At 48.6% G+C, this 15146-nt stretch overlaps 1 protein-coding gene across 1 annotated transcript in view; it reads left to right on the top strand.

Moving 5' to 3' along the window:
• Positions 1-348: 348 nt before the first annotated feature.
• Positions 349-15146, top strand: part of kcnb2a (potassium voltage-gated channel subfamily B member 2a) — a gene marked incomplete at both ends in the record, with an annotated part of 123673 nt that continues 108875 nt past the window's right edge. Inside the window, one exon of the mRNA XM_084327735.1 lies at positions 349-933. Coding sequence (XP_084183861.1) covers positions 349-933 — 585 coding nt within the window. The remainder of the gene's footprint in view (positions 934-15146) is intronic.

Raw genomic sequence — 15146 nt, 5'->3', positions numbered from 1 at the left:
TTCAGACCCAATGGAGAACTAACTTGTGTCCGTTCCATGTGTCTGGCGGGTCGGGCTATAGGGATATAATGTGTTTAATTTGCTTTGTACAATGCATTACTGTTGTGTGTTGTGTTTCCCCAGCTATGGAGCAAACCTGCTGGGGGGCCTTCTGATCACGGCTACCTGAGCCTGGTAGGTTCTTTCCTGCTGGGTGTAGAGTGGAGAGACCCCAGTCCACCGCCACCAGACCCAAAGCCTGTCCAGCTTGAAGCGGAACTAGCCCCCCCCCCCCCCCCCCCCCCCCCCCCCAAACACACACACACACACAGTATATAAGCACCACCTAAATCACCTACTCAGAACACCATGGCAGACCGAATGGGCTTCACCAGCACCCCAAAAGCCACCCGAGCGCCTGCGCAGGGCTCGCTGCCACCCGAGCCCATCGACATTATCCGCATCAAGGCCCGGTCCCGGCGTGTCCGAATCAACGTCGGAGGCCTGGTCCACGAGGTCCTATGGAGAACCCTGGACCGGCTCCCCAGAACCCGTCTTGGGCGGCTAAGAGACTGCAACACCCACGAGTCCTTACTGGAGATTTGCGACGACTACAGCCTGAACGAGAACGAGTACTTTTTCGACCGGCACCCAGGTGCCTTCTCCTCCATCCTAAACTTCTACCGCACGGGCAAACTGCACATGATGGAGGAGATGTGCGCCCTGTCCTTCGGCCAGGAGCTGGACTACTGGGGCATCGACGAGATCTACCTGGAGTCCTGCTGCCAGGCACGGTACCACCAGAAGAAGGAGCAGATGAACGAGGAGCTGAGGAGAGAGGCAGAGAGTCTAAGGGAAGTCGACGGCGAGGAAGAGGAGAAGGGGTGGTGTCCCGACAAGAGGCAGAAGCTCTGGGACCTCCTGGAGAAGCCCAGCTCGTCGCTGGCTGCTAAGGTAAAGAGACACAGTCTTGCATTTATACTATTGTTATCACAGCGTGGTTAGGGGTCAAATTACTTTCACTTCAATCAATTGAAAATGTAAACAGAATGTTGTTGTTTTTTCCCCTAATGATGGTTTTGAACCCTTTCAGGGTTACCATCTCACATGTGAGATAGGATTTGGATATCTGAATGTTCTAATCATGATGCTACCGTTCACTGAAACCTAGAATGCCAAGATAGAAGTCAGAGAAAACATTCAGACGGACTTGCACCTGAAAGGTTTTGAAGCTTGGATAAGGAAACCTTTCTTATGCCAACCTTTTCAAGGGTTCAAAATCATCTTCCTTAATTGATTTAATTGAGAGTGAATTGACCACAACCCTGTTACATGAAAGAGGGATTCTTTCATTCTTTCAAGCGCACACAAGCACACTCACACCCGTGCATGCTGACGCCCTCGTTGATGGTCACAATAAAAGAGCATGGTTAAAGCACAAACACAGGACACCCTTAATGTAGGCGGTTTTGTGGAAACATTTAGAGCAGCCATGAGAATAGAGGCCTTTTACATTTTTGTACATAAAAGAGTGCCTTTGTTTCTCTACTCTAATACGGACTCTGACCTCGACTCCAATGAGCATCTATTTTTGCTTTTCAAAACATTGGAGCTTGACACAAGATTCCACTTTGGTATAGTTACTGAACAAAGCAAACAAACCCACACCCCCACACTTAAAGAGTTCTAACACACAAGCACTCGTGCAGCAAATACACACAGCATTTACTGTATGCCTCAGAAAAGTCTTGCTCCTTTTGTTAATAAATGGCGTTTTCATGGTGCGAGTATAGCGTCTATCCATGGTAACTCATATTGTCGCCACAACTGCTGCAGGAATGTATCTAATAGCTCTGTTTGTCTGAATTTACGGGCAAAGATTTAATTGGCTCAGGCTCATGCATATATCTCTTGTGGTTTAGGAGTGATGGAATGAGTCCAGCATGCTTTTAGCACTTCATATAAAGTCCCTTTTTTTCTCCTGTGTCCTGTAACTATATGGACACACACTGACAGCTGTAGCCCTATGTGTCCTTATTGCTAGGTCATATCTTCTATTTTATTCTGCTCTGATTAGCTGTATTAAATTAAATTAATTAAATTAAATTAAATTATATTATATTATATTATATTATATTATATTATATTATATTATATTATATTATATTATATATATTATATTATATTATATATATTATATTATATTATATTATATTATATTATATTATATTATATATTAGGTGCGACCAGCAGCTCTATAACTGTCTGCCTGTTGGTCGGTTGGCCCATAAAAATGTTCCCACCCTCTACAGTTTTTGCCCTAGTAGGTAGAAAATTGGCAGGGAGGTCAAGTTTGTGTGTGTGTGTGTGTGTGTCTGTCTGAAGGTGTGTGTGTGTGTGTGTGTGTGTGTGTGTGTGTGTGTGTGTGTGTGTGTGTGTGTGTGTGTGTGTGTGTGTGTGTGTGTGTGTGTGTGTGTGTGTGTGTGTGTGTGTGTGTGTCTGTCTGAAGGTGTGTGGGTGTCTGTCTGAAGGTGTGTGTGTGTGTGTGTGTGTTCATGCCAATTGGCTAAAAGGGGGCGTGGCAATGGGATTCACATACTTGCACAAGATTTAGTGGAAATGTTGGTCATGAGCCAAAGGACAGCTGATGAGCAATTGGCAAAAAAGGGGCTTGGAAGTGGGAGTGTCCTATAATAAAAAGGCGCATAAGTTCTAAACTGATTCACATAACATGGCCAAACCTGGCCATAGAAAGCTTGATCATGAGGCAAGGACACACTGCCACACCCCCTTGTGTGTGTGTGTGTGTGTGTGTGTGTGTGTGTGTGTGTGTGTGTGTGTGTGTGTGTGTGTGTGTGTGTGTGTGTGTGTGTGTGTGTGTGTGTGTGTGTGCGTGTACATGTACGTGTACATGTACGTGTACATGTGTGTGTGTGTGTGTGTCTGTGTCTGTGTGTGTGTGTGTGTGTGTGTGTGTGTGTGTGTGTGTGTGTGTGTGTGTGTGTGTGTGTGTGTGTGTGTGTGTGTGTGTGTGTGTGTGTGTGTGTGTATGAATGCATGCACGCACAGTTAGATGAATGCACGAATGCGGTCGCAGCTATTGTGAATTTGCACTTGTTCTGTTCTCACTAGACTGTCATATTCTATTTGATTCGTTTTTTTCTGCTCTGACTAATACAATTCTCTATTTGAAGAAATGCCCCATTGACTACGGTGGTTCTATTCTATTTATTTCTATTATTTTCCATTATATTGTGTCCTGTTCTATGATGGTCAGCGGCTCATGGACTCATAAGGAGACATCTTTATTTCTCCAGTGGCACCTCGTCCTCCTCCTCGTTCCTAATGAAAACACTGCAGGCCAATACAGAGCCATCAGGCTCCCTAATCCTCTTTCTCTCTCTTTCACCTATGGAGTAATCAGATAAGGGAGAGAGAGCCGGGAAGAGAGAAAGAGAGAGGAAGAGAGAGAGAGAGAGAGAGAGAGAGAGAGAGAGAGAGAGAGAGAGAGAGAGAGAGAGAGAGAGAGAGAGAGAGAGACTGCGGGGAGATTATTGTTTCATGTGTTCCTGCGCGGGCTCTCCTCATGGGCAGACTGTTCCGTCTGTAGACCTCAGTGCTGTGTAGCTACTGCTAGTGTGACCGAAGGGTTTAGCAGTGACACTGCTTGGTTCCTGATTACACTACATTCCCATGCAGTTTTTCTTAGGCTGCATAGACCTTTTCAAGCTTGACAACATCAACTATTCTAAACGGGCCACGTTTACTTCCTGCTGCAGTGTTTTCTAATACGATAGCTGACAGGAAGTAAACATGGGCCCCAAGCTGTTCCCCCGGCAACGGAAATCGTATGAACACATCTACAGGTATCTATTCTTACGGTATAGGTATTTATTCTCTTAACACTTTCGCGGCCACTGGGATCCGTCTAATCTCACTCTATAAGGCCATCTTATCATAACAACCTTTCATTGTGCGTGAGGCTGTTTGTAGAGCTAAATCTATACTTTATATTATTGCTATCTGTCCATTGTCATTGTCAATTGACACTATAAACCGTCCCTTCAATATGTGTTAAATAAAAAAAAACTTCATCAATATGTTCCCATTTTATAGCGTCGTGAATATGAACGTTATACCGCAATGTTCTGGGGTATTTCCTGGAAGGCGAGATACAGGGCGCTAAGCTAATAACGTTAAATCGAATGACGTTTCGGCTATACACAAGCTAGAGCTAAAACTCAAAATATCGGTATCATGGTCCACCATGAATGCATGAAAGGGGAGGGGGGGGCGCGGGGGACGTCGTTTCTGATTATTGATTACCAATAACGGCATTAGCCTCATTCGATCAGCATGAAATTTACGTGAAAAAGCTCTTACCGTGGGCCGGTTGGATCCCAAAAAGGATTTCCCAGTTATCGATCGCCATCTGGTAGATCGATCGGGGGCGTCGTTCTGGTATGGCAAGGTATGGCACTCGCCATACCTTGGCAAATAAAAATGTAATTTTTTTTTTTTCTTTTTTTTTTATGTTGATTTCGAATTCGAATGTCAACATTCGAACTATTCGGTACAGCCCTAGCATGTTTTGATATTGTCAATTATCTCACTTTTACTAGGTGACTTTTACTGTGACTAACTGAAATATGCCCAAAAAAAAGGAAAATGGACATAGGGATGTTTTTTAATCAAAGGGCAGCAGAGACAAGTGATACAGGGACACAGGTAACAATGGCTTAGTGATTATAACAGTGCAGTTCAGCATTCAGTAACCCATACTTTTTGTGAATGTGTTTTTGATACTACATTCTGTTGAACACACACCTCAAAACCGTACCTAAGGAAAATTGGCTCAATTGCAAGAAAAGTAATAGACAGTTATGATATTACATTCTGCATAATTCGTATGCAAAATATTGTGGTTCCCTGCTTTAGTCTGTTGACACATTTCTATACAAAATGCTTGTGTAGTCCTGTGTCATACCTAAATGTCATATAACTGAATTGTATAGAAACAACTCACCAAAAGTGACTATTGCACAACTGATTTGACAAACAAATTCCACCAATCCCCCCCCCCACACCGACTCCCTCCTCGCCATACCTTGCCTTTTACTGAAACGACGCCACTGAGATCGATATGTCCATTGGCTGATGCTATATTCCTTTACTGCAGGGGTCTCAAACTCAATTTACCTGGGGGCCGCTGGAGGTAGAGTCTGGGTGAGGCTGGGCCGCATCAAATATTCCACAAAAAAAGGGTTTCAAGTATTCCAAAAATGTATTAATACATCAACAAACTACCCCTTTGCCTCATCATAAAACCTCAAAAACACCAGCAACTGAGCATTCTCAGTGGTCAGTGGACTCATCCACAGCTATGGAAATGCACTGTGCATTTTTTTAATTCTATCACAGCCAGTATTTCAGTTATTCTGGTTGCTGTGCTATCTGAGGAGGATTTGCTTTTGTTTGCCTTCAAACATGGTCTCCATCACTTCAGTCATACATTATTTGATTATTTATGCATCAGAGAATGGCTTCTTGTGTTTAGCCAACACCCATGCCACTGAGTGAGCAGTGACACGCAAAATATCATCCAGCGGGCCGCAATTGGCCCACGGGCCGCGAGTTTGAGACCCCTGCTTTACTGCATACTGAATCCAGCGTCCAAAAAAGTATTCCAGGCTACATGCTACAGGCATAGCTTCAGGCTAACAGGAAAATTCACTGCAGGAAACTGCCACAGGGAACACTGCATTATCGAGACAACGCCGCTATGAGGATCTGGCCGGTAATGCACCTTTCCGAATCCCAAGAGTAGGGTAAATCTGCAGTGCCGCTCGGTGACATTGAGTAGGATATTAAAATGGAATAAAAGCCAAAACAACCTTAACACGTATGTTGTGAAGGATCAGATTAAACCGAATATATATATTTATTTATGGATATATATTTAATAGTATTTGTATATCGTTTGATATCCCTTGTATATTCTTTGTACATATACACTGAATATCCCTTTAGTCTACTACAGCCCATAATAGTTCATTCTCTCATTGGACAAGAACCTGGCGCCTGCAGACAGGCCCCTTGAGTCAAGTTCAATAGTGCCGACGAACATGTCCCAACTAGCCCCGGTTCCGCGTAGGAATACGGCTACCGAAATACGAATGGTACTATTTGTTCACCGTGCATATAAATAGGGCGCAAGTAAAGTAGAACTTTCTTTTAGTCCATTAGTCCTTTACCCTCCAACCTAGTAACAGACGTGAAGCCTCACCCACGACCCACGTGTGGTGCAGTATGGCCTATTTGGCCCCAGAATAGGCATTGAGACCTCGTGTAAATTCATAGCTGAATTGTCATAGTTTGGCACTGTACCGTCGAGTGGGACGTATTTCTATTAAGTAATAATAGTCTATTATGTATGGTGCATCGTTCGGTTAGAGTTCTAAAGTGAGCAGCACCCCCATCGTTCCTCGCGTTATCTAGAGTCTTAACCAGGCTGGGCAGACCACGCGTGGTGCTTTCATCCGAGGAGTTCTGGGCAAGGACGAGTGGACCTGCACATTGGATTACCTACCCGGACGACTGCTGAGCCTATACGGCATGGAATATCTATTTGCTTTGGGTGCTTTGATTTGTGGAGCGGATAACAGCCAACGCCAGTGAGTGTTGGAATTACCCCCGAGAGGAGCCCAGGTGAGACGGCGCTCAACCCAGACCGAGGCCGCCTCGCTTCTCCTTCGTTGTGGACCTACAGCTACCGTCTACAAGAGGGCCCAAGTGTATTCATCTGTGGATCAAGATCCTGCGGGCACTGTTTTCTGTACCTGAATTCTCCCCAGGAATCGTTGGCCAGATGGGATGCAGCTTACGGCTCTCCAAACCCCCCCCCCCCCCCCCCCTTACTGACTTACAACCAGCAGGACCCCTTTAGTATCCCGCTATAATCCTTAAGTACCATCGCTATAGTTTCCCTAAAGAACCAGGTTGTATACTTGCTTCCTGCGTAACCAGAGATTGGACATTCAGTGTTGATTTGCCTACGAATACTCATTTGCCTTACAAGTGCATTCAAATCATAAATGTAATTAAGTGAATGTTGTATATACCCTTTGCTATATTAAACCTTCGACTGTTATATTTGTGTGGACCTGGTTTCATATGTGGGAAAGTGTTCATCATACTTAGATATCGTGTACTGGATGGCCAGAAGTTAAAGTACATCAAGCGGTAGTGGTTTAATGATACCATACTTATCAATACAGTCAGGGAATTGTACCCCTCAGTTACAATTGGTCCTTCGAGCCGGAGGGTAACTAGTGTAATATTAATATAGTGTTATTAATATTGAAATGGCCTATGATGAACACTCCACGAAACGGTCCTCCTAACGTAGAACGCCCGCGGCGCAGACGACAGACACCTCAGTACTTAGAGGATTACGCTGTCAGTCAACTACCTAGCCTTCTACAGACGGTAAACGCGGTAAAAGTAGAAAGTAAAATTATGTCTGACCTTAACGACCAGGTTACCCCGACCACAGAGGCCCTAGTGGGTTCTAATGTAACTGACCAAGCTCACGGTGGGGACCAGGAGGGAACAGACATGCCTTTACCCCCCGCCAATACCGAAGAAGTAGTCCCCGACCAGCTCCGGGAGGAAGACAACCCTCCAGAGGTGGAACCCTGCACGGAACAAGATGAGGAGAGCGCCGAGGAGATAGAGCTCCAGGACTCCCCAACGAGGACAGCCAGGAGCGGCTCACCTCTAAAAGCGTCTTCCCCCAGCGAGGCGGAGAGGATGCTGTCACAGGCGTTCCTCGTCAGCCTGACAGCCTCTACCGAACGCGATCGACTCCAGGGTGAACGCGATCGACTTCAGGGTGAACGCGATCGACTCCAAACACAGCAACGGAGCGAAGAAGAGCACATACGCCTGGAGATGAGACGCCTTCAGACGGAAGAGAATATGGCAAGAGACCGGTCCGACACCCAGCGCGCCGCTGACGGTGCCCAAAGAGAAGCAGAGCGCGACATCGCTCTCATCCAGCGCGAAGCCGAGCGCGACAGACTACAAGCCGAGCGCGACAGACTACAAGCGCAGCTAATGGAGCAGCTGATCACCAGGGCAACACCCTCTCCCTCCGCCAGGGGTTCAAGGGCCTCGTCGAGACAACAGTCAAGGGCAGCATCCCCTAACCGACCAAGCGACCCTGAACTTGACCACCAGAGAGAGCCTATACCCCCCGCAGACCCCCTTCCCCGACCGGTCCAAGCGAGACCCAGCTACAAGGAAGGAGCAGCATACACTGCGGAGAGGCTAAATAAACGACTACAGGATCTAGAGGACCTGACAGAAGAAGAAGAGGGAGAGGAGGAGAACCAAGCCCGACGACAGCACAGTACTCCACCGGACCAGGAGGTCCAGTACAGCCCAGGCTATACCCCCGCGGCGCTGCGCTACAGACCCCCGACTCTATTCACGGGTGAGCATGACGCACGACCAGCCCCGAGGAACAGCACCTGGACCAGAAAGGCGCAAGAGGAGACTCGCCTAGGAGGCCTCTCTCCCAACGCTCACCGATGTGCCAGCCATCCACGGCGTCATACATTGGCACACCGACGTTTCCAGACTTCACCCATGAGAATCGAGCACAGTACACGGAGCTCCGGATGTGCTTAGAGACAATGATGGTGGATGTCGTTGACGAACGCCACAAGTATGCAATATTACTGAAGCACCTGAAAGTACCCCGAGCGCACAATATAGCGCTAGCCTATGCCACCTCTACGACCCCATACACCGCGGCTCTAGCAGCGCTGGACCAGAGATATGGACGTATATGGGATTACGTAATCCAAGAGATAAGGCATATTGACCGCCTACCCCCAGCAACAGACAATCGCTCACTAGACGACCTGTCTATAAAAGTGCAGTCCCTGGTAGGGATGCTGGGAGCGCAACGAGAAAAGGGTATGCACGAGCTATACGCCAACTCTAACGCCGAGAGGATTTTAGAGAAGCTGCCGCCCGCCAGACAAGAGCGCTTTAGGCGGCAAAGAGACCACCGTGATCCTAACGGTCCCGAACCATCCCTCCTCGATTTAGCCGACTTCCTGAAGAGAGAAGTCAGCAGCCTACGCTTGGATACATTCGTGCGGAGCACACCAAGCTCCAGAGAGGGACCTAGGAGAGTAAACGATGGAAGAAGATCAGTGACTGTCATGCACCAATCAGAATCAGTACCGAGCAGTAAGAACCACAGTACCCCCTCGAGAAAAGAGAAGTGGAAGATGGTGTGCCCGTACTGCGAGAAGGAACACTGGCTGTCACAATGTGACCTGTTCAAGAAGATGAATGCAGAAGAAGTGAGTCAATGGATAAAGTCCAACAGGCGCTGTTACCGATGTGCGCGCAGTCACATGGCAGCCGAGTGCCGCCTAAAGAAGAGGTGCAGTCGGTGTGACGGAGCCCACCTAGATGTCCTACACGACAGTAACAGAAGAAAGCCTGCACCTGCACCATCGAGCAGCACAACGGCAAGTGTCATGTACATTGACCCCGCCAGCAGCAGCGGCGCCCAGGTGCTCTTAAAGGTAGTCCGTGTAACATTGAGCCACCAAGATAAAGTCATGGACACTTACGCCGTCCTTGATGACGGGTCAGAGAAGACCCTTCTCCTCGCATCCGCTGCGGCCCAGCTGGGACTGCGGGGGAGCGAGAACCAGATGACGATTCGGACAATAAGAAGAGATTTAAAGACGATAAAAGGCGAGAATGTCTCCTTCACTATCGCAGCAAGCGGGCAGCCAGAGAGACGGTATAGGATTACAAATGCTTTCACCAGCCAAGAAATAGGACTATCACAGTACACCTACCCCATCGCCAAACTGATGGATAAATATGTCCACCTGCGTCAACTACCTATCCCGCTCATAGACGGCGCCACCCCGACCCTGCTGATAGGCTCCGACCATGCAGACCTCATAGTCCCGATAGACCGGGTCCATACAGGACCCAGAGGCTGTCCTGCAGCAGTCGAGACCCGCCTAGGATGGACACTACAAGGCCCCCTCGCTAAATCTCTCAACCGAACAGCAGCCACTAGCTGCCTCCACTCCAGAGTGACAGAAGAAGACACCACTCTCCTGCAGCATGTCGAGAGGCTATGGACACTAGAGACAATGCCCTTTAAGAACGAAAAGAAAGACATTCGTTCTAAAGAAGACATTTACGCCATAAACCTCCTCGAGCAAGGGACAAAGAGAGTCACAGTCGGCGGAGTGATGAGATACGCAACTCCACTCCTGAGGCGAGAGGGAATGCCCACCTTTCACGCCACGAAAGAAGCTACGGAGCGGTATCTATTGAACACAGAGCGGCGCCTAGCCAAAGACCCCGCTCAAGAGAGTGTGTACCGCGCTGAGATTGAGAAGCTAATCACAGCGAGACACGTAATGAAGATTGACATTAAAGAGGCCGATCAGACGACCGAATCATGGTACGTGCCGCACCACAAGGTCCACCACAACGGCAAGGATCGCATTGTGTTTAACTGCAGCTACCAGATCGGATCCCAGAATCTGAATAACGAGCTCTTGCCCGGCCCCACACTCGGCCCCTCTCTACTAGGCGTGCTACTACGCTTCCGCCAGGACAAGGTGGCTATCAGCGGGGATATCAAAGGGATGTTCCTGCAGGTGAGACTAGTGGAGGAGGATAAGCCCCTACTGCGGTTCCTATGGAGAGAGAGGATCGGAGATGAGCACCCAGCCATCTACCAATGGGAAGTCCTCCCCTTCGGAACCACATGCAGCCCGTGCTGTGCTACATTTGCACTGCAGAAACACGTCGCAGAGGACCCAGCAGCAGATGAAGAGGTCCGACACAGTGTGAAGAACAGTTTCTACGTGGACAACTGTTTACAAAGCGTTTCGACCCAAGAAGAAGCCGAGGCTCTCCTACTCAAGCTACGCGCCTCCCTGATCAAAGGCGGCTTTGATCTCAGGCAGTGGGCCAGCAGCGACCCGCAAGTATTGCGCAGCCTCTCCCCCGCGGACAAGGCAGCCAGTAGCGAGACCTGGATGGCGACCATCCCAGGAGAAGCCCAAGAAATGACACTAGGACTAGTCTGGCGCTTCAAAACAGACTCGCTCCACTATAGACACAAACCCCTGACCACGGAGCAGGGAAGGTCGACGGCGATACCGACCACCAGACGGAGTGTGTACAGAACCCTCGCCAGACAATATGACCCGTTGGGATGTATTCTACCTTACACCACCAGGGCAAAGATGATTGTACGAGCACTATGGGACAAGGACCAGGGCTGGGACGACCCAATACCCGCACACCTTGCCTCCACATGGAGAGAGTGGGAGACGGAACTCCGCTCACTCCCAGGCGTCAACATACGCCGCAGCTACTTCCCACCCACAGTGAGGCCAGAGACATGCAAGATGGATCTACACGTCTTCAGCGACGCCTCCGAAGTAGCCTATGGATCTGTGGCCTACTTGCGTGCCCAAGAGAAGGGAGGAGAGATACACACCGCTTTCATCCTGGCTCGCTCAAGAATAGCCCCACGAAAGCAACAATCTATCCCGCGTCTAGAGCTCTGCGCAGCCCTAGCAGGAGCGCATCTAGCCACGTTAATCCAACGTGAACTCACCATCCCGGTGCAAAGAACAATCTTGTGGTCAGACTCTACGACAGTACTCACATGGATCACGTCTGATTCATGCAGATACAAGGTCTTCGTGGGAGTCAGAGTCACAGAGATTCAAGAGTTAACAGAAGCAGCAAGCTGGCGGTATGTGGACACCAAACACAACCCAGCTGACGTCATCACCCGGGGAATGTCCCTAGATGACCTCACCCGTCACAACCTCTACAGTGACGGACCAGAGTTCCTCAAGCTCCCGGAAGAAGAGTGGCCTACGCCCACCCCACGGGAAGCGAGTAAAGAGGAGGCTGAAAACAAGAAACCTATGTTCTGTGGATTGAGCACAGTCGCCTCCACAGACCCCAACATAGATGATTGCTTCACCCTACAGAGTGCGCAGCTAAAGACATTCCTGTGGCACCACCCAGAGATTCAGCCCACCACTGACATTTCAGCAGCTGACTACGAAGAAGCAGAACTTCTTCTACTACAACGAGCCCAGAGAGACTCGTTCCCCGATGAGCTAGACTGTCTACAGGGAGGAAAGCCCGTCCCATCAGACAGCAGACTGCTCCACCTGGCACCCGAGAGTGACGCCCATAATCTCATCAGAGTGGGTGGTCGTCTGCGGAGAGCCCCCGACCTACCGGATGACGTTAAGTACCCGATAGTCTTGAACAGCCGACACAAGGTCACAGAGCTGATCATAAAGAAATACGACGAGGATGTGCACCACGCAGGAGCAGAGAGAGTCTTCGCGGAGATCAGACGTCGCTATTGGATACTTCAAGGGAGAGAAGCAGTGCGACGCTTCCAGCGAACCTGTCTAGACTGCCGAAAGTGGCGCGCGCAGCCCAGCATACCCCGGATGGCTGACCTACCTCCCTGTCGCCTCCGACTCGGCGACAAGCCCTTTCACTCCACAGGCATGGACTGTTTTGGCCCGTTGTATATAAAGAAAGGAAGAGGAACCGAGAAGCGGTGGGGTATTGTATTCAAATGCATGACCACCAGAGCGATACATATCGAACTCCTTCCAACCATGAGCACAGACTCATTCCTTATGGCCTTCCGAAGATTCACATCGCGGAAAGGAAAACCGTCTACATTGTTGTCTGATCACGGGACAAACTTCAAAGGCGGAGAAAGAGAGCTGAGAGAGAGCTTTCAAGCTATGGGCCCAGAACTTAAGACCCACCTCGCTCCATCCCAGATTGACTTCCAGTTTAATCCCCCGAACGCACCCCATTTCGGTGGAACCTGGGAACGAGAAGTACGTTCTATAAAGACAGCCCTGTACGCCGTGCTTGGGGCCCAGACTGTGGCGGAAGAAGTCCTAATGACAGTCCTCACGGAGATCGAGGGAGTATTGAACTCCAAGCCCCTCGGTTACGTCTCAAGTGATGTAGCAGATGTCGACCCAGTCACCCCCAACACACTCTTGATGGGGCGGCTGGACCCCGCGCTACCCCAGACAATGTACAGGCCTGAAGAAGCGAACGGCTGAAGAATGTGGAGGTACAGTCAAGTACTGGCTGACAAGTTTTGGAATAGCTTCCTACTCCACTATCTACCGTCTCTACAGACCCGCCAGAAGTGGGTAAAAGAGAGAGACAATTTGACAGAAGGAACAGTCGTCATGATTATCGACCAGTCACTACCCAGAGCTATGTGGCCGGCTGGCCGCGTAAGCAAAGTGATCACCGGTGCCGATGGCAAGGTCCGAGCAGCTGAAGTGCTCGTCCAAGGGCGAACCTACACACGACCCGTGGCGAGGCTAATAGAACTGCCAAGACTCCCAGACACTATCGATGACGACCATGACCCCATGACTTTGTGAGTTGACTGACCCTTACAGCGGACCTTGAGTGGTAGACAGTGCGGTTAATCTGTCTCTGCTTAGCTAATTAGGTGGGACTAATTAGGGGGCGGCTGTTGTGAAGGATCAGATTAAACTGAATATATATATTTATTTATGGATATATATTTAATAGTATTTGTATATCGTTTGATATCCCTTGTATATTCTTTGTACATATACACTGAATATCCCTTTAGTCTACTACAGCCCATAATAGTTCATTCTCTCATTGGACAAGAACCTGGCGCCTGCAGACAGGCCCCTTGAGTCAAGTTCAATAGTGCCGACGAACATGTCCCAACTAGCCCCGGTTCCGCGTAGGAATACGGCTACCGAAATACGAATGGTACTATTTGTTCACCGTGCATATAAATAGGGCGCAAGTAAAGTAGAACTTTCTTTTAGTCCATTAGTCCTTTACCCTCCAACCTAGTAACAGACGTGAAGCCTCACCCACGACCCACGTGTGGTGCAGTATGGCCTATTTGGCCCCAGAATAGGCATTGAGACCTCGTGTAAATTCATAGCTGAATTGTCATAGTTTGGCACTGTACCGTCGAGTGGGACGTATTTCTATTAAGTAATAATAGTCTATTATGTATGGTGCATCGTTCGGTTAGAGTTCTAAAGTGAGCAGCACCCCCATCGTTCCTCGCGTTATCTAGAGTCTTAACCAGGCTGGGCAGACCACGCGTGGTGCTTTCATCCGAGGAGTTCTGGGCAAGGACGAGTGGACCTGCACATTGGATTACCTACCCGGACGACTGCTGAGCCTATACGGCATGGAATATCTATTTGCTTTGGGTGCTTTGATTTGTGGAGCGGATAACAGCCAACGCCAGTGAGTGTTGGAATTACCCCCGAGAGGAGCCCAGGTGAGACGGCGCTCAACCCAGACCGAGGCCGCCTCGCTTCTCCTTCGTTGTGGACCTACAGCTACCGTCTACAAGAGGGCCCAAGTGTATTCATCTGTGGATCAAGATCCTGCGGGCACTGTTTTCTGTACCTGAATTCTCCCCAGGAATCGTTGGCCAGATGGGATGCAGCTTACGGCTCTCCAAACCCCCCCCCCCCCCCCCCCTTACTGACTTACAACCAGCAGGACCCCTTTAGTATCCCGCTATAATCCTTAAGTACCATCGCTATAGTTTCCCTAAAGAACCAGGTTGTATACTTGCTTCCTGCGTAACCAGAGATTGGACATTCAGTGTTGATTTGCCTACGAATACTCATTTGCCTTACAAGTGCATTCAAATCATAAATGTAATTAAGTGAATGTTGTATATACCCTTTGCTATATTAAACCTTCGACTGTTATATTTGTGTGGACCTGGTTTCATATGTGGGAAAGTGTTCATCATACTTAGATATCGTGTACTGGATGGCCAGAAGTTAAAGTACATCAAGCGGTAGTGGTTTAATGATACCATACTTATCAATACAGTCAGGGAATTGTACCCCTCAGTTACAACGTATATATACGTGGTTGGCCCTCAAGCTTTGGATCCGAAACACATATACGTGGTTGGCCACGAATGTGTTAAGAAGGTACCTTCTTCTTTCATCAGAGCATATATTTACCATTTTTAGCATTTAGGATTTTTAGATTAGATATATTAGATTAGATAG

The sequence above is a fragment of the Notolepis coatsorum genome, assembly GCF_963971535.1.
Source record: "Notolepis coatsorum genome assembly, chromosome: 13".
Lineage (NCBI taxonomy): Eukaryota > Metazoa > Chordata > Actinopteri > Aulopiformes > Paralepididae > Notolepis > Notolepis coatsorum.
This window is presented reverse-complemented; position numbering and strand designations above follow the sequence as displayed.